This window comes from Phoenix dactylifera, unplaced genomic scaffold (genome assembly GCF_009389715.1).
Source record: "Phoenix dactylifera cultivar Barhee BC4 unplaced genomic scaffold, palm_55x_up_171113_PBpolish2nd_filt_p 000144F, whole genome shotgun sequence".
Lineage (NCBI taxonomy): Eukaryota > Viridiplantae > Streptophyta > Magnoliopsida > Arecales > Arecaceae > Phoenix > Phoenix dactylifera.
The window spans coordinates 912,880-931,056 of NW_024067699.1; the positions used below are offsets into that span (position 1 = coordinate 912,880).

General features: G+C 37.0%; 1 protein-coding gene across 1 annotated transcript; it reads right to left on the bottom strand.

Moving 5' to 3' along the window:
- Positions 1 to 2,456: 2,456 nt before the first annotated feature.
- On the bottom strand, positions 2,457 to 17,889 carry LOC103719274 (vacuolar-sorting protein BRO1-like). The gene is made up of 8 exons (XM_008808433.4): positions 17,086 to 17,889; positions 15,650 to 16,600; positions 13,543 to 13,632; positions 8,741 to 8,809; positions 6,183 to 6,323; positions 4,554 to 4,602; positions 3,451 to 3,554; positions 2,457 to 3,222 (listed from the first exon to the last, which is right to left on the bottom strand). Exons 1-8 carry the CDS (start codon positions 17,752 to 17,754, stop codon positions 2,716 to 2,718), a joined length of 2,580 nt encoding a protein of 859 aa, XP_008806655.1. The 5' UTR covers positions 17,755 to 17,889; the 3' UTR covers positions 2,457 to 2,715.
- Between the last annotated feature and the right edge of the window lie 288 nt (positions 17,890 to 18,177).

Here is an 18,177-nt window from a genome sequence, read left to right on the forward strand (position 1 = left end):
CCTTAAATTTTTTTCCCCCCTTATAAGAGGGAGGCTTCACCATTCCACATGCTATATGATCTACTCCAACATTTTTTTTTTTTTTTTTTTATGTGGCTTGCCTTGTTACTACTTTCTTAGCATCTTTCCTTTCAATTTTAGGAAAATTTTATCTCAATGGACTCTTCTTATGCCAACTTGGATAACTTCATAGTTCTCCGTCAAGGGCTAAGATGGTGAGTAACGACGGGGACCATAGAACAGGACGTATCGGAATAAAAAAGATAGGTTCAATAATCTCCAGTATGCACCACAACTTAGGAATGCTGTGGGGAAGGCCCTTTGCATTCTCAAGTGCCTCTTCATGGTCCTGCAGTCCGTTGTTGTGCCGTGCATCCTTTGTAGGTACAGAATATTATCATGGCATGTTGCATGATCTATAATTTCCTAAGATGCAACCAGGGCAATGACAAAAATTTCAATATGAGGATAGATTATTTAGATGAGAATGCTGAGGATATTGAGGAGAGAGACGAGAGATGAAGAGGGACGACTCTGCATGGAATCATCATGCAAGAATAGGTTAGGGCTCAGCACATAACAATCAAATAATATTTAATTAAATTTGTAATTTAATATAGTCTTACTGTTTTGTTTGACAAATATTATTTGCCGGCCAATGGGGCAACATGAAGGATATGGAACAAAAATCATATGCGGCGGGCACCAGAGAAAAAATATGGAGCAAACTTCCATAGTTTGCCACAATTCCTTTAGTGCTTATCTTAAAGAAGAAACGGAAAAGTCATAGATTTTTTCTACTAACCGAGTTATTAGTCCCATGATTAAAAAAAAAAAAGAAAATCACGGTACAAACTACATAACCAAGTAATACATATCAAGCAAATTAGTTATTTAGCAAGCCAATACATATATCTAGGTAAATCGATATATAGTTTCTGCAACGTGATGTTCACCAGTACACAGTAAATATTCAGATGATGCATACTTAGCAAATTAGCCATCTAACAACCAAATATACATCTCCAAGCAAGTTAATACACAGGCAGAATATCATATTTACTAGTACATACTAAATGACCCGAGACACATAATTATCGACTTCCTGATATAGACTACAAGTTTATTTGATATACAACTAGCAATAATCTAATACACACCTCCAGATGAATCGATATACAGTTATTATAATATATTTTTAATTAGTACATACTACATGGTCAAGTGATATACAACAAGCAAATTAATCATCTCTCAAGCCAATTCACATATCTAAATAAATCAATACATAGTTTTAAAAGCATAGTGCTCATCAGTATCAAACTATCAATGCATAGTTTTCTAGCTTTGTTAACCTAAGAAATTATATGCATATCATTCCTTGGATTTCATTAACTTTTAGATGCAAAAATTCTAGAAAAAAGAGGAATTTGTAGGAGGAAAAAAAGGGACTCAGAAGGAGAAAGAAGACCTCATGGATGGGATAGATGGCTTGATAATGAAGAAGATAGATAGAAAGGTTGCACGAGGAAATAAAGATGCGGATGATCTCTCTCCATAGGCGATCTCTCTTGGTGTGTGTAATTTTATTTTTTTTATTTTTTTTTAAATTATGAAATTGACGGACTCTGTTAGTAAGAGTACTTCTAGCCCTATTTAACTTCTTGATTTCTTCTTTAATGTGAGCATTAAAAGAAACATGTCAAAATAAGAGCTCCATCCTATATTATATTCTATTGTGCCCGTCCCATATAAATTTTGTTTGAGGATATGGGGACAAGGTGCAGGCTACTGTACGTTGTGTTTGTTGGACTGCACCACCAGGTATCTATGACTCATCAGCAAAATGCCGGTAGCATGTCAAGGGCTTCTCGGGTGCCCTTTACGAGAAGTGTTTGATACATCAGGAGGCTTTAGGGTCGTATGGTAATTACATTAATATCCGGCACTCGAAAGGTTCCCAAAATAAAGGTCAAGGAATGTGCTTGCGGTGGCATAGAGGTTGATTTTGATGTTCGTATCGCTGACTATGGATGCCTTCATCTCACGTTACTTCATCCTGTTTGCAGCAACTACCATCATTCGTACCCTTTTTTTTTTTTTTTTAACTTTGTTCCCTTCAAGGGACAAGACTTGATACTATCATGTCACTGGATTGCATAACTTATAATTATGGCCCTCTCTGGACCGCCGCTCCGATCTGGCCACATAATGCTTATGTTATATTTGATGTTTACTGTTTTATATTTTGAAGCAAGTTCCAGTCAAGCGCTGCCATGATATATTTGATAATTGTCCCCAATCCAACCATGATATTGCTCCAGCAATTCGATGCACATTTTCTCCGATTGTCTTGTTGGCACTTCTGAAAATCCTGTGTACATCTAGGTAGCAACGTATAAGCTATGCATTGTATTATTACCATTATATGGTGGCACAAGCTCACTCACACTCGCTTTCTCCATCAAAACCCTTCTAATACAAAATATGGTTCTAAGAGTTTCAGCATGACTTTCCAACAACATGCAGAGCATATCAAGCACAGTATCTTCCTGCTCAATCACTGGATGAAATTATTCTAGAACAACAAATTAATCACACAAACTATGCATAAGAATACAGAGAGCAGACGATAACGAATATGATCTCTCATAGACATTCACGATGGAACAAAGTGGATGATGCAGCTAATAAAGTCGGGACACTGTATGTACTTTACTGAGGCCGATAGTAACTGCCTTGTTGAGGGGGATAAGGACCTGGGACAGTGTATGGGGGCGGAGGATGCGAACCTGGTTGCTGTTGATGCGTGTTGTAGTATGGTCCGCGCCATCCGGGATATGCTGGTTGCCCATACTCCTGGCTGGGCGGCTGTTGAGGACGCTGGTAATGACTGCTGGGGGCATAGTATGGTGGCGGCTGGGGAGTAGCATAAGCAGGGTATGGCTGAGAATATCCAGGCCTCGGCTGCTCGCCAGATGGGTGATGGTATGATGGCTGAGGATGAGATGGAGGAGGAGCACTCTGTGGTTCTGGCTGTTGAGGAGCGTTTCTTTGTGAGCTCGGCTGCCCGGGCATAGGGTAGTTGTAGCCTGTTTTCCCATCAGCTCTGAAGTTGAGACCAGCAATCTGCCTCTGCACATCTTCAATCATTTCCCGGCATTGGATATTTCTGGTCATCACGAAATCACTGCACTGCTGCTTTATGCTTGTTATTGCATCCTGTTGCGCAGAACATGTTTGAAGATTAGTTCGTACTTTCGTAACAAAGCACATGTAAATTTACACTGGAGCATTACATAGTACAGAGACTTAATAAATCATCATCACCAACATGCTTCCAGTTATTGTGATGTAAAGTTACCAAGCACATGGAGCTCATGAACCATTATGTAATTATGGCAGATTGAGCAGAGATTCAATAAGAGAAATAGTGTAAAATTCACAAACCTGAAGAGTAACATAAAACTTCAATCCCTCGTTGATGTTTTCTTTGATTTCTCGATATTTTGCTATGGCGGCAGAGATCTGTTTGTAAGACTTCTCCCGAGCAACTGGAAATAAAATTTTCTGAATTAATATCAGTGAGTGGAGCATATAGATATATGAGCTATCAGGCATATAAAAGAATAGTCAACTTGAGCTTATGGAATAATTTATCTTAGAAGAATCCATAGCATAAGGCTTATGATGAACAGCTATAACCACTTAGCATGGACCACACACCAGGCTTCCACAAAAGTCAAAAGACTTCCACAAAAGAACTGGAACAAAGTCAAATAATTTATGTCAACTATCGAAAATATCAGAAACAAAAACTGGAATATGGGAAGCCTTCCACAAAAGTGTTATAATTGTAGTATTGTTAATACAAATATAATCACATTCCACCAGCTTTATACTCGAAAATAAACTAAGGATATCAGAAAGAAACAAGTCATGTCCACAAAAATTCTCCTACAAAAGCAATACCTCACATGAATAACAGAATTCAGTTAAAATCTACCTGTGATTGGTAATTCCAAAAGTAAATTTAAAAACCATGACATTCTTTCATGTAGCCAATTCATTGGAATCATAAATGATCGGTTGGACATTAACCAGCTATTTCAGCCACAGATTCCTGATATAACAATATACCATCAATTTACATGTATATGTAACCCAAGACTTAACTCACAGTAAATTAACTTAAAATAACATGCCAATAATAGCTAGACACAGTAAAATAGAAATTTATGTTTTCTTAATGAATAATTTTTAGGACTAATAAGAAAAACCAGAAATCTATGGATATGCACCTTCGTCATAATGATAAGATATCTACAGTTTCAATACCGAAAGAGCACAAACTTTGCACTAATTCAGGACAACCATTAAATAAATGAAAGATATAAAAGTCTATGAGAAGAAAGTTTAGTGAAAAAAACATGCATAATATAATATGTAGCCAGTCAGGCTTCGATTTTTCTTTAAAGAAATCCTTTATTGTCAGAGAATATGAGCAATTCTATACCCAAAGTGACCAGAAAAACAGATAAAAGATAGAACACCTTTGTAGTCTTCTAGATTGAATACAGAAGCAAATTCATCATTTTGTGCCTGCAGAAAAAATAAACATAGCTTCTTTTTAGGATGCACAGCTAAAATCATCATAAATGTAAATGATTCATGAAAGAGGAAGCACAATCATCATTTTCTGCATAAAGGCAGCAATTGGAATGTTAGGATTAGAACAACATTATACCATTATAGTGTTCAGTGGATTCTTGCAACAGCGAAAAGAAATAGAGATTGACTAGTCAGGAACATATAGAGGAATGAAGTAGGTTAAGTTCTGGGCCTAAAGTTAATCCCAGCAGACCTAGCTACCAAGCTTGGGCTTGCCCAGCAAACCTATAAGTTCTAACCAAAGGGGAGACTTTCTACAAGCCACTCCTATTCAGTGACAAATCCAATTAAAGCCGACTAATATATTTTTCATTTTTATTGTGCATGAGTTGAACATCTGGATGTATTTAATGCAAACAGCTGGTAGGAGATTTACAGGCATTGAAGCTATGTTTGGTTGTTGAGAATGTTAGTTGAAAGAAAATTTTCTAATGTTTGGCATTAGAAAAAAATCAAAGGGCCACAATTTATCTATATAAATTGGTGAAGGCCCCTCATGGAAACAAATCTCAGGCGGGTGAGGTTTTGTGAGTTTTGTTAGGATAGATAATAGTCATTGCATTAATCATACTTGAAATTCACATTAGTTCATGGTGACCCTCACCATCAATGCCGGTTCTGACAAGTATCTTTGCAATTGCCTGCATTAAAACTTAGAATGTTGTCATGACTTGTGAAGCGGGGTAAGGATTTGAGAAAGAGGACTCAGGTAGCAGCAAGTGTGCTGTTGATAGATAGTTATCTGCTTATGCTGGGCAAGTCTAGAGGCTTAGGAACCACAAACAAAGGCTCAGACTAGTATCTGTCATAATAGTAGAAGTTTATATCTCTTTCTCTGTATGCGTATGTGTGCATGCATACTTTAGTTTGCATGCACAAATTTAGGCATGATGGTCTAGGTGATGTTGCCTATGCATCATGAGGCTTGTTTATTGCCTGAGCGGTCACCTAGGTGCCTAGGCACTGCCTGTGATAATAATTAATCAATTCAGATTAGTAATTGCATAAAAGGAAATATTCAACATCTGCTGTTCATTCATGACATTGATCGATTGATGGAAAAGAATGAGCTAATTCTTCAAGCAAACAAGTAGAAAACATAAATTGTTAGTCCCTCCGTTTTTTTCTCTTCCTGGCTTATTATTACCTTTCGAGTTCCAGGCCAATACCTAAGACCCAAACTTGGTTGAGCTTGATTAAAATGACAAGGAATAGTCTCAACAGAAATGCAATGAGAACATACTTCCACCCTTTCTTTTAAAAAGATTAATTGGTCAGTGTAGAAGCAACATTTTACTTGCAGTGATAGGATTTATCATTGACCAGCATTAATAATATTGTGACTGCTCCCAAGAGTTAAAACATAAGGCAAGTAGTGACTGCAAACTTAAATGACTCCCTATCTGAGAACAGGTGCAATTCCTGGCAAAAATCTAAAAAAATTGACTCACACGACGTATCATGAGATAATAATTTCACGATTCTAAAGAAGAAACAAGAAAATAGCCTACCTGAATTTGAAGCAATAATTGCTCCTGTGCCTCAATATTTTGAGCAATTTCTTCACAGATTTGGTCATACTTTGCTAGCTCCTTCTTGAAAAGATCCTCATGTGACCCGGTGCTTGTCATCAGTTTTGGTAGTATATCATCCTGCAATAAATGCAGAATGGTGAAATATGCATGAAGTTTAAGACATAGTGGACTTGTCAAATCTGATAGATATTGCAATTTTCTTTGGATATGTAAGAAAGCAAAGACCCTAGATACTTTGTACATAATAAAAAATAATAGCGTACTCAAATTATGATGTTATTAAATTGTCATTTCCCATTTTAACTGATGTTATAATGGTATCTCTTTTGCTTTTCAAACAAATTCTTTTAAAGGTTGAATTGAGCAAATAATTATTGCTTTTTCTGTCAGAATGATAATAATGGATCAGGAGGCTCTTCAGGGTTACTGTTACATCATATCTCTTATTTGCAAAAGTCTAGTATTTGACCAGGTCTCTTTTGAATAACAACAATGGCCAAAGCAAGATTTGCTAGTAACTTTATATACAGGTTATAGATTATAAACAAAGGTTTCAAATTCTAATCTTGTTTAGCACAATGTTGGTGGGTGACTAACATGGGGATAAACTAAGCAGTAGTTTTCAAGTGAGGGTTAAATGACTTTTAAAATCATTTAGATATTCAGATATTTAAGTTGACAATATAATTAATGGCTGAGATATCAAAATTGAAAGCTGACATAAGGACAATAAGATTAACCATGGTTTTCTAATTGGTTTTAACATTTAATTATTCAGGAAAAAGCACAGAAACATAGTCAATAAAATGGTCTAGAGACATAGAATGTTGAAATGAAACTGATGCAGGAGAGGCAGACCAGTCATTTCATATCAGCCCATTCTGGAGAGCCCATTTGATTAGTTCAAATTTAGTATCACAAGTGAAAGTCTTGTCATACAGTAATTATTAGCCATTAATAATGGGCAGTTGTTAAGCTTTTATTCTGTATCATAAATATGGAATATGTCTTTTAGGGTTTCTAGTCATTATTAATTACAATTCGTGCATGTGCCTCTTTACAGTTTATAAAGGCAATTGTTGTTTGTGCCTCATCGAAAGTACTCATGTATTAATTAAGGGATACAAAGAGTTATATGATGTCTATATAAACTGATATGGTAGACGATGAATGAAGAGCGAAGAAATAGTGTATTTGAGTTCGTTTCTTTGAATAGTGGTGGGTTCCACTTGATATCTCCCATTCCCCTACTATCTTCTCCGCTATTCCAAGTGCTTTCTTCCTCCTATGCTTTAGATAGTCATAGCATAGTAGTTGATATGTCAAGATATTATCACTTCAGTGGCCCATACTAATTAATATCGACATCTTGTTTGAAATGAAAATCATGGCTTTAACATTACATAGCAGGTAATAACAACCTAATAGTGTCATTATGTGACAAGTCATAATTTATTATATCATGATATTATTCTTCAAATTAATTTCTCACTCTTGGTTATTGTATGCATATCATTTTATTTCACAACAACAAAAAGGATGTCAACTACAATGGTCATTATAATACTTGTCCTGTGCAGTATTAGTGTGTAGGCTGCTTGCATGCATCTCAATTTGTTAGGAACAGTATCCATGAAATGGACAACTATGTTTAGTTTCAGGTTATGACAATGGTAATAGCCAATTCATTGGGATATAACAGGCAATAATTGAAAATAACAACATCATTCATAATCTATATTTAAATCATGTTATTTTGTATTTAAATAATATTATTATGGTCTGATTTATGGATAGTTTAATTTAAAATAATACTATATATTTCACATATAGTTTGACATGCTTTACAACCACTTCATAGCACTGTTCTAATAGTTATAATGTACATATGCGGTAGTGTGTTAATTGGCAATTCTCTATGTCAACCACAAGCCTTCACTACAAGATCCGCCATCTCGGTATCGGACCTTGTAATGGTACCATGCAGATACAGTGTTGGTGTGCCTGATATGAGGGTCGGTTTGGCATACTGAGACTTAGTACACCCCCATACCAAGTCTCAGTTCGATACCGATACGGTACAATATGCCTGGTATAGGGTGGAACGTATTGGTATAGAAAACCTTGCTTCACTGCTTACTTACACAAAAGCAAGGAATTTAGTATCACATACCAGTGATGTGATACCCTAGCAATAGCATGGTAAGCATCAAGTTGTAATGTTTAGGGCCAGTGCTTGGCACACTTGGAATGCTTGGCATGGAAGCATGCCAAATACTGGCATGCAGCCAGCACCATGCCAGTGCCACACGCCAGAAAGAAATGGCATGGTACATATTGGGCCATGATGATTACCGCTTAAAGCCATGCATAGAAGTATCAATGTTTTGTCTTCTATTATTCTTATGTTTACTTATATATTCACCAAGCATGTAAAAGACACATCGAAGTATGCTGGTTTTCCAAATTAGGCAATCTTAAGGAACCAATATGACAGACAGGATGATAACATTATGATCTATAATGAAACTCACCTTTCTCTTCATCTCCTTTAACATGTCTTCAAGGCCTGCCCTCTGTGCACCCAAAATCTCTAATTGCCTCTGAGTAGACAAGCAGGTTGTTAGGGTAACAGTTAGCTCATGCATGACTACAGATAAAACTAAAGAAAAATCAAGAAAAACTTTATGACAAAAAGAGGAAAAAATAGTACTCATTTTCCTTGTTTTAGCCCGACATCTGATATCTCAACAGAACATAGAACAATAATAAAAGGTTAGGCAGCAAGAATGCATACAAGTATATTGTGAGAATGTTAATGAAGTTAAACGAACAGATTAAACACTGTAGCCTTATTTATGTTCAAGGCCTCATTTGTAAGTTCTTCAGCCCTGCCCAGATGAGATTCAGCACCAATTCACTCCCCTAGTAGTTGGCTGCCTTTAGACAGCTTTAAAAACACATGCTACTAGCTTATTGAGATAGTCACAACACACAAAAATAAAACACAAACAAAGAAATACACCTGGCAGCACAATTAATATGTTTAGCATCAATAAAAAATAGTACAAGTTATAATTGCAGTAAAAGTGAAAAATACATACATTCATTGAAGCCATTGCCACCTCTAAAACATACAAGCAAATGCAAACAAAGAATAACATTAGAATTCTATATTCTTATGTACTTGTTAAGTCATTATTAAATTAGGTGAAAGACACCAGATCTAAAGGTGCCTCCATTGCGCATAAAAGAAACAGCAAAAACTCAACGCACTGCACACTTTCGTACAACCCATATATAATATTCACATGTTACTAGAGCTCAAAGATATTACACTAATTCATACATGCAATAATGGAAAAAAGAGTATAACATGGTAAATTAAGGGATACAATAAAAAAAAAAGAAGACAACAGCTAGTAATCGTTTTATGAAGTACTAATCTGATGATACAATCACCAAGAATCAGTTTACGAGATTATACAGATGAATAACTATGTCTCTTAATGTACTCTTAGAGACTCTACTACACAGAGAATGAGGGAGACAACTGAAAAATTTATCTTGCAAAAAGAAGTAAAAGACTTGTTATTCAAGTTAACAATTAATTTTAGAACAAAGAATTTTCAAAGTTCCATAGTTTGTTTGTATTGTTTTCTTTATAAAAAAAAAGACATATTTGATTGTGTTGGCAAGGTTCAACTGCGAATACATCATGACATGGAAAAGGTGAAGCATTGACGAAATTTTGTTGAACCACAAGGGTTCCAACTTCCAAGTAATCCAAACATGTTAGTCTTAGGAGAAACAAAACATGGAATACAGAAGGAAGAATACTCATCCTTGTTGCCTAAAACTTAAGTATGGAAGGCCTAGCATTTCTTACACATTCTGCCACAAGTCCCAATCCCATACAACAGCTAGACATTGCGCTAATCAACTGTGCATGTTTCATTTCAATTAAAACACCCTCATTTGGACAACAGAGCCTGTGTTACCCGGACACTCATGTCCAACTCTTAGAATCCATATTGGATACATGTCAAACACTATTTGTCAGATATTTTTGTTTGCAGCTTCTAGAAATTGGTAGAGTTGGATTGCCCCAACAATGAGTTTGATGCAGTATAATAATGTTTAAAAAGTGAGTTTTGTTCCTTCTTAGAGAATGGTCAAGAACATAGAAATTGAAACAAAATTCGCAAAGTATCATTTTGTATAATCCTTAAGATAATTAGTAAGTTTAAATTAGATTCAAGCATAATTACCAAAGAATAATTTTTGATATTTTCTTTTATACAACAGACAAAGCATATTTGTTATAATTATTTTTCTATTACTCCCATGTGTCCTGCTTTGCCTCTAGCCAAGTCAGACATTTTGACATGTCTGAATCTGATTCTCATATGTGTCTATGTAACACCAACTAGAACCATTTGCAAACTGGTGTCATAACCAAAAAGTAATAACCTTTGCCTATAGTCTAATTATTATGCTCATCACAGCTTTATTTGAATGTTTTAGAGTCAAAACGTGATTTGAAAACTCTATCTTGGGTTGACAATTTTTTCTTGTTCATATCATACACATCATTCTCTGGTGATTCCAATACAGCATTATCCTTGCTTTGGACATAGAGGGAAAACTAGGTGGTTGACCCTAGAAACTAGAAAAGAGAATAATGAGCAGAACCAAACAATCATGAAAGAAACAAAAGACAAGAAATAACATTCTTTTGCAATTTGTGGTTTGAAATACACTCATAACAGATGACACTAAAGATTTACTTTTGGATAGGTTATATACCAAAAGAATGATTCCTACCTTTAGAAGATGTCACGATCATTGACAATTATCTACCACTTCAAGTGAAGACTCAGGAAAACTCTACTATAGATCCAAGGATCAAAGTAACATATTGTGTCAGCAAGAGCTAGGGAAGGGACAGGGGTGTATCTTTCATGCGAAAGAAGGATTCACCTTCTTTCGCATGAATCCACTGTTAGATCATCAGCTGCTTGCTTTGAGATCTGTGCTGATGGATGAATGACAAAGTTCGGAGTGCTATGAGATCTGTGCAGTGGGTGATCCTGCCGTGGTTTATCCAACTGTGGTTTCACGTGAAGGAAGAAGAATCCTTCTTTCGTGAAAGATACAACCCGATTCCGCTAGGGAATGGCATGATATGCATCGCATGCCATGTTGTAAAAGATACATTAGTTTGTATAAAGACTTCAACTAGACAGGACCTGGCTGATCTGTAGACACGGTTTGAATGGATTGGTTGCTAACTAATCTATGAAGATGCATTTAGATATAAATGTTGATTGCTGTTTTCACATGTGCATTGCATGGTTTCAAGTGATTTATCATATAAACTAACATATAATCTCACTAATTGATGACGATGTACTCATTACGTGTATCCAGGTTTCAGGTGAGGCAGGCCCAAATGAATCCTTTTAAACAGTTGAAGCCACAACTTGAATGTTTTAAGAGCATATTACCAAGAATTATAATACTTCACACACTTGTATCTTGATTAGGCTAATTATAGAAGATGATTAAAGATCACAATACATGATGGTCACAAACTCCACATCACAAAACTCAGAAACAATAAAAGGATGAGGTCACTCATCCTTTACCAATTTTTCTTCCCTGAAATCTAATGGCCAAAACAAAGAATGCAATTGAATTACAAGCATATAAGAGATCTTAGCATTCCTCATCTATGAAACAAAGACCATATATAGTACAATAGTCCTTCTTTTATCTGTAGTTTTGTATTCAAACAGCTAATTTGTAAACAAAATTTATTCTCTTGAGCAATAAAGAACACATCCCAAGAATTTTCAACATTAGTTTTACCCAAAATATGAGGAACATGGGAATGTTTTTGATGAAGAAGATGACTCAATCCAGCCACTAAATCAAGGAGATTGACAATAGCCAAATACAATAATATTTAGAAATTTAAATTTTATCATAATTGTAATAAGTTCTGGAAGTCACAAGAATCCAAAATAGCACACTCATGGCATAAATCAAACACCAGATATAAATGGTCAAGCTTCATATACATAAAATGCTATATAAATTGCACAGACATTAGATTTTATCAATAAATTTTTTAAAAAATATTCAGATTCACTCTGCAATGCCCAAACTGCAGCAATCTTGTAGGTTCACCATGACCAATCCCCAATACAAAAACACATACACACATAAAAGGGGAAAAAAATCTTTAGTTCTTTTTTATGTTCTTTTTTAACTTAACTCTTTTCTCTTCATTCCCAAACTCTAAGCTTGACTTTTCCTTTTGGATTTCCCCCTCTGTTAAGTCTTCTCTTTTGGTAGTCTAAGGCAAATGCAAAAACAGATCTTGCCTAAAATCCATGTCTTCTAACTTTCACTTTTGACCAATGTTTAATTGGCCATGACTTCCAAACTTTTTAAAAATCAAAATAAGAGCACACCAAATCTAAACTATTAACAAATTATATACTCAAGACCACCAATGTGTGGAAATAAAAAAACATCCTCATTCAGGTAATTCAAAAACATATAATAAGCTCATTCCCACAACATAGAAATTCGTGGGATCTATTCAACCATCTCCAATAGACTAGGGTTAGCCATAAATTGTAAGTATCTTTTGATCATTAATAATAACCAAGGTTCGCTGTCTCGGTACTGGACCCAGTTGGTACGGTACGAAATTTTTTGGCATACCAAATGTCGATATGTCACCCGTACCCGTACCGGTACCGGTACCGAACCGGTATAGTATGGTACACTCCATACCGTCCGATTCGGGCCGGTATGGCATACCATGATAATAACACAGTATGAAAACCAAAATAATTCATCGCCAGAAATTTACATATATAAAAAAAGAGAGAATGAACATAAATGCATGTAAATAAAAATGATGAGATGAAGGAAAGATTAGCCTATATCTACCTGGTATATGGATGAGCAATTGTGAATATGGTGTAAGTCTTACAGCCTTACTTTTACAAATTTCAAACTATAATATTTTGTTGAACAGATGACAACATGCTCAATGTTTCAAGTTCAAGATAGTGTCAGACCAGGAAAGGTCTGCATGCATTAGAGGGGAAAGGGAATTTGGGGGGACTGGCAGCGCCCTGTGGGATTTTATTTTATTTTTTTTATGTGTGTGGGTGGGTGGGGGGGGGGGGTAAGGGAGTATAATGGAAGATAATTCAAGACAAGATCAACCAAGTCCTCACAATTTATCAAAGAAATTAATTCCTGCAATATTTCGTCAAATGGAAGGAAAGTGGAACATTTAAGAGAAAATTACCAAGCTTTGTTTGAGGGCTCCCACTATTGCATCTTCATTGCCATCCAAAGACATAATTGGCCTTGCAAGACTTGGAAGGGCTGATTCTATCTGCAATATATAATAAATTAAAAAAACAGATGCAAAGAAACAAACAAGAATAAAGACAAAACAAAACACAAACCAGAACTGGCATATACAAAACAAAATGCAGAAAGAAGCATAAAAAATAATTATACCCCTAGCAATAAGTAATCACATAAAGCTTCTAAAATAAAACAAAATGTTTCAAAGAAGAGTAGCTTCTTAGTGCTACAAAATGCCCAGGACTACAGGTTACATGCCAAGGAAGCAATTGATGGATTTGAACATTTAATATAAGATCAAAATTTTGAATCGAAAGTATTCAAAATTCAAACAATAAAAAAGTGAATTAGAAGAAAGATTAAAAAAAAAAAACAGAGGATTTGGAAAACAAATGAACTTAAAATATGAGAAATAAGAGCATGATTCAAATTGGTATCAAGCAAAGTAACATAAGTTAACGGACCAAAAAGGTCGGATGTTAATCAAGATTTAATTAGTTGGAGAAATGCTTAAACTAAATGGGTAGAATAAATTATAAGGCATAATTAGGATCGAGAATTCAAGTTTCGATCAAAATGGACTGCTTTCAGCTAAGACCAAGTTGAAACTAGCTGATTTCAGGTTTCAATGGTTTCAGTCAATTTTGGCCCAAAGTAACTAGTTTTGGTGTAGATAGTCAGTTTCAGGCTTTCAGTCAGTTTCACACTCGGACTAACTGAAATTTTGTTTCTATTTATGGATCATTTCTCCATTTGATTAGGTATATTTAGCAAGTAGGATCAATTTTGGATTTTCATTTTATTTAAGAGAACAATTACATTGCAGTATTCTATATATGTATATTAAAGTGTTGGCAAAATGTTTTAAGGGCTCATATAACATAATAATAAGCAACCCTACTTTCTCTTCTTTTTTGGGTGAAGAGCTTGAAGAGATGCATGGTCTGCTACATAATTTTACCTTGGTGAAGGGCAGAAAGTCTTTCTTGTTCTTACCTTTGGCTTTCAATTTTTGCAAACATTATCTGGCTTCCGCCCCCTTTGTACTTTTTACTTTCTTCTGACTTGGCAGGATGTACTCGCGTTAGAGCTATATGAATTGCTGCTTTTTACCCCAAAAAAAACATTATCTGGCTTTGCTTGTTGATAACATCTTAGTACCAGGTTCCTTTTTAGGTCTTAATATAGCATCGATTGTTAGTGATACACTAAAACTAAATCATTTTAAGCTGCCAGAATAGTCAATGCATTCGTTAAATATCACTAGATAGAAATGGAAAGTAATATGAGTATCTATCCATACATACATATGAATCTATAGTATATGACTTCTCTGGCCTTGTCTTTATTTCTTCAGAATCCTTATAAATCTTACAAAGATATCGGTTGGGCTTGTCTTCCTATACTGTACAATAAGTTTGTATTCAGTTTATTTAGTGCTTCGTTAGTGAAACATGTACCAGATATCAACAATATCAATGTTGAAAGTTGAACCCATTTTGAAGAAAAATAAGAACAAAAGCTACAGACGTTGATCTCATACAATATTTTGCTCAACCTGAAATATAGCAGGAGGTGCTAAGCATCCAAGGAGGTCCCAGGTAAAATTATAAAGTATAAACTCCTCAGAGAAGTCTGCAGAGGTATCCAAAGCCATTTTTAGGGTATCTAAAATAAGCATCTAAGAAGTATCCTATCATATGTAACAGGTATCAGCATCTGAGACATATCAAATATGGACACAACATGCAATTTATAGTATCTCCTGCTTGCTAGATAATAGTGACTTCAAGGGACCAGCTGGACAAATCATCTTGAGTGGCTAACATGCTTTGAGTGAATAGTAATTCTCTAAATCATTTTCACTCTTACACCCTTACCTACCTGTGTCTAAGCATATTTGTGAACATAAGCTTGTTGTTCAACATATGACATGTCTTGCGAACAGAAAGCTGTCAATGTCTTTCATGTAAATTTTTCACAAGCTAGCAACATTTCTATAAAAATGAAAAAAATACATGCATATAAAGCAACTAACATACCGGCCTGCGATCGAGGATCGCCATAAGTGCAGCATTGTCTTTTACAGCTCGCTCAATCCTTATATCGCTGTCAGCAGCTTGCTTAAGATTTGCAGCAAACCTATTTAATCTATCCTGCAGGTTTTTTGTCAAGGTGCTGGACTGAGGTCTCGTCCACCGAGTCCCAAATTGGGTCCTAAATTGAGTATCCTCATTCGTTTCCTTTTGGAGTAGCTCTTCAGTCTGCACCAAAAGCTCTTGATTGACCCTTCTCAAATCCCTGATTTGCTGTAACTCCGCTTCCAGGCCAGAAGGGCCACCACTGATCTGTACAGCCTCAATATCCTCCTTAAGATCCATAGGCAAGCTGAAATTACCTTCCAGAGCTAGAATAGAATCAGGCAGATCCATATCCTTAAGTTTAACCCTTGTTATCTCACTTCCTTGCTGCAGCTTCTCTGCTTGGGTTCGGATAATATCATCAACCATCTCCGTGTACTTGGAAAGGGCCTTGGTGCTGCTGTCTGGGACGAGACCTGAGAACAACCTCTCCTTTTTAGCGTCTAAAACTTCACCCATTGGTGTAGGCTTGACAAGAGAGGCTCCTGGTAGAGCCGACAAGGAACCAGCAGCTGGGACCCGCATGAGATACACACGATCATTCTCTTTGGTGGCCCTCTCCAGGTTGCGGTTCATGTTGCTCTCCAATCTGGAGACAGCATCTATGAGAGGTTGAGCAACTCCCTTAGCAGACTTCTTTGCATCCGTGAGGGCACCTAATCCAATCTTTAGCCGAGCAATCTCCTCAGCAATCTCATCCTTTTCATGAAGCTCTAAGGAATATCTATAGCAAGCTTCTGCATAGAACTGGGATGCCTTCAATTGCACATGGGAGACCCATGTCCGGTCAAAGTGTTGGTTGAGTGGAGAAGCATTGATGGCTGCATACGCTTCCTCATAGTAGAGACCCACCTACAGCAGTCACCACACACCAAAAGGTTTCACGACATAATCTCAGAGATTGTCAAACTTCAGAAAGCACCATAAAAGTTGTGATTCCACTGAATCTCAGCTAAGTTACAAAATTGTTGAAACTAGGGGGAAAAAAAAAGATATTAAGCCAGAGTTTTAAGGAAAAGCATGATAGACTTGAACAAGGCGCAAGAATTCAAGAACTGCTTATAATAGTTGACGAATAATCGAAAAAAAATCATTCATTCTGATTAAATCACCAAAAAGACTTCAAATAACTTAATATCCACCAAAACAGAGTGAAGTATGAAGCATATAGATGAAAGCATAAAATCTATATGACCTTCGTATAAACAGAACAATTCTGGGGCACAAATCCAATTTCTTAAAAAAAATCATAGAACAATATCTTCAATTCTTAATCTCCAATTAATAAATCAATCAAGAATTCAAGATCGAGAGAGAGAGAGAGATCCGGCGCATACCTGCCGAGCGATCTTGGAGCAGAGCCCAGGAGGCTTCGCATCAGCAATAACCTTCTCATAGAAGCACTCCTGCGCCTGGGCGAGCATGATGCGCTCGAGCATCGACGCACACTCGGGCGACAAATCAAGCGTCGCCCCAGCGGCGACCGCCTTGGCGGCAGCCTGATCGCGGAGAAAGGCGAAGGTCCCCGCAGCAGCCTGGAATGAATTGCAGGCCTGCTTGAGCCCGGCGGGTGAGGACCGATCGGCGGAGAGGGCGATCTGGCTGTAGACGGCGGCGAGGTTGAAGAGGACGGCGGCCTTCTCGAGGTGGATGGAGGGAAGGGATACTTTCTTGTTGGGCTTAAAGGCGTCGTGCCAGGTGAAGAGGAGGGAGTGGACGTGGGAGCGGTCGGGGGAGATGGGGAAGCGGGGCTCGATAAGGGCGAGGGCGCGGAAGTAGTGCTGGAGGAGGTCGCGGCGGAGTTCCGGCGAGGGAGCGGCGGAGGAGGGGTTCTCGAGGTCGGAGCGCATCTGGCGGACGGCCTCGAGGTCGTCCTCGTTGGCCTGAGCCTCGCGCTCAGAGAAGGTGGTGGCGATGTACTGTCGCAGGGGGCGGTAGAGGTCCACCGCCGCCGTCTTCTTCTCGTGCACCGCCAACATCACGTTCACCACCGCCGGAGATGCCATCGCCGATAGAAGGAATGGATCGGATCACCGGGAGCGAGGGTTTCTCTTTTCTTTTCTTTTTTTTTTCTCGGTCAAATCGACAGAAGGGGACGAGGGGGCATTTTACTTCAAGAGGAAGACGAAGAAAAGGGAAGGATTTTTCCGAACATTTGACGAGAAGACAGGGATAAGGAGTCGTGTTACGGTCGTATCCTGGCCGTCCATCTCTGATGTCCGTATGAACTATGTATATTTTGTGGGTCTCATTTGGGCCGGCCCTCTATTTAATGTTATTAGATGTCGCATCAGGATGGATTGATAGAGGTTATCAAAATCAAAAACAACTAAAAACTTGTTGAGGAATATATGGAGTTCTTGACATCTTTACTATGATAAACTTTTGAGTTCTAAACATTTATCATTAAAAATAAATAAGGCCTTGTT

Bases quoted from the DNA above. Each gene is read 5' to 3' on its own strand.
- LOC103719274 (XM_008808433.4), bottom strand. From the start codon at position 17,754: ATGGCATCTCCGGCGGTGGTGAACGTGATGTTGGCGGTGCACGAGAAG. The intron at 8,810-13,542 runs GTAATTTTCTCT...TTGTCTACTCAG, and splicing joins GAGCCCTCAAACAAAGCTTG to AGGCAATTAGAGATTTTGGG. The intron at 3,223-3,450 runs GTTTGTGAATTT...TCTGCGCAACAG, and splicing joins AGTTTTATGTTACTCTTCAG to GATGCAATAACAAGCATAAA.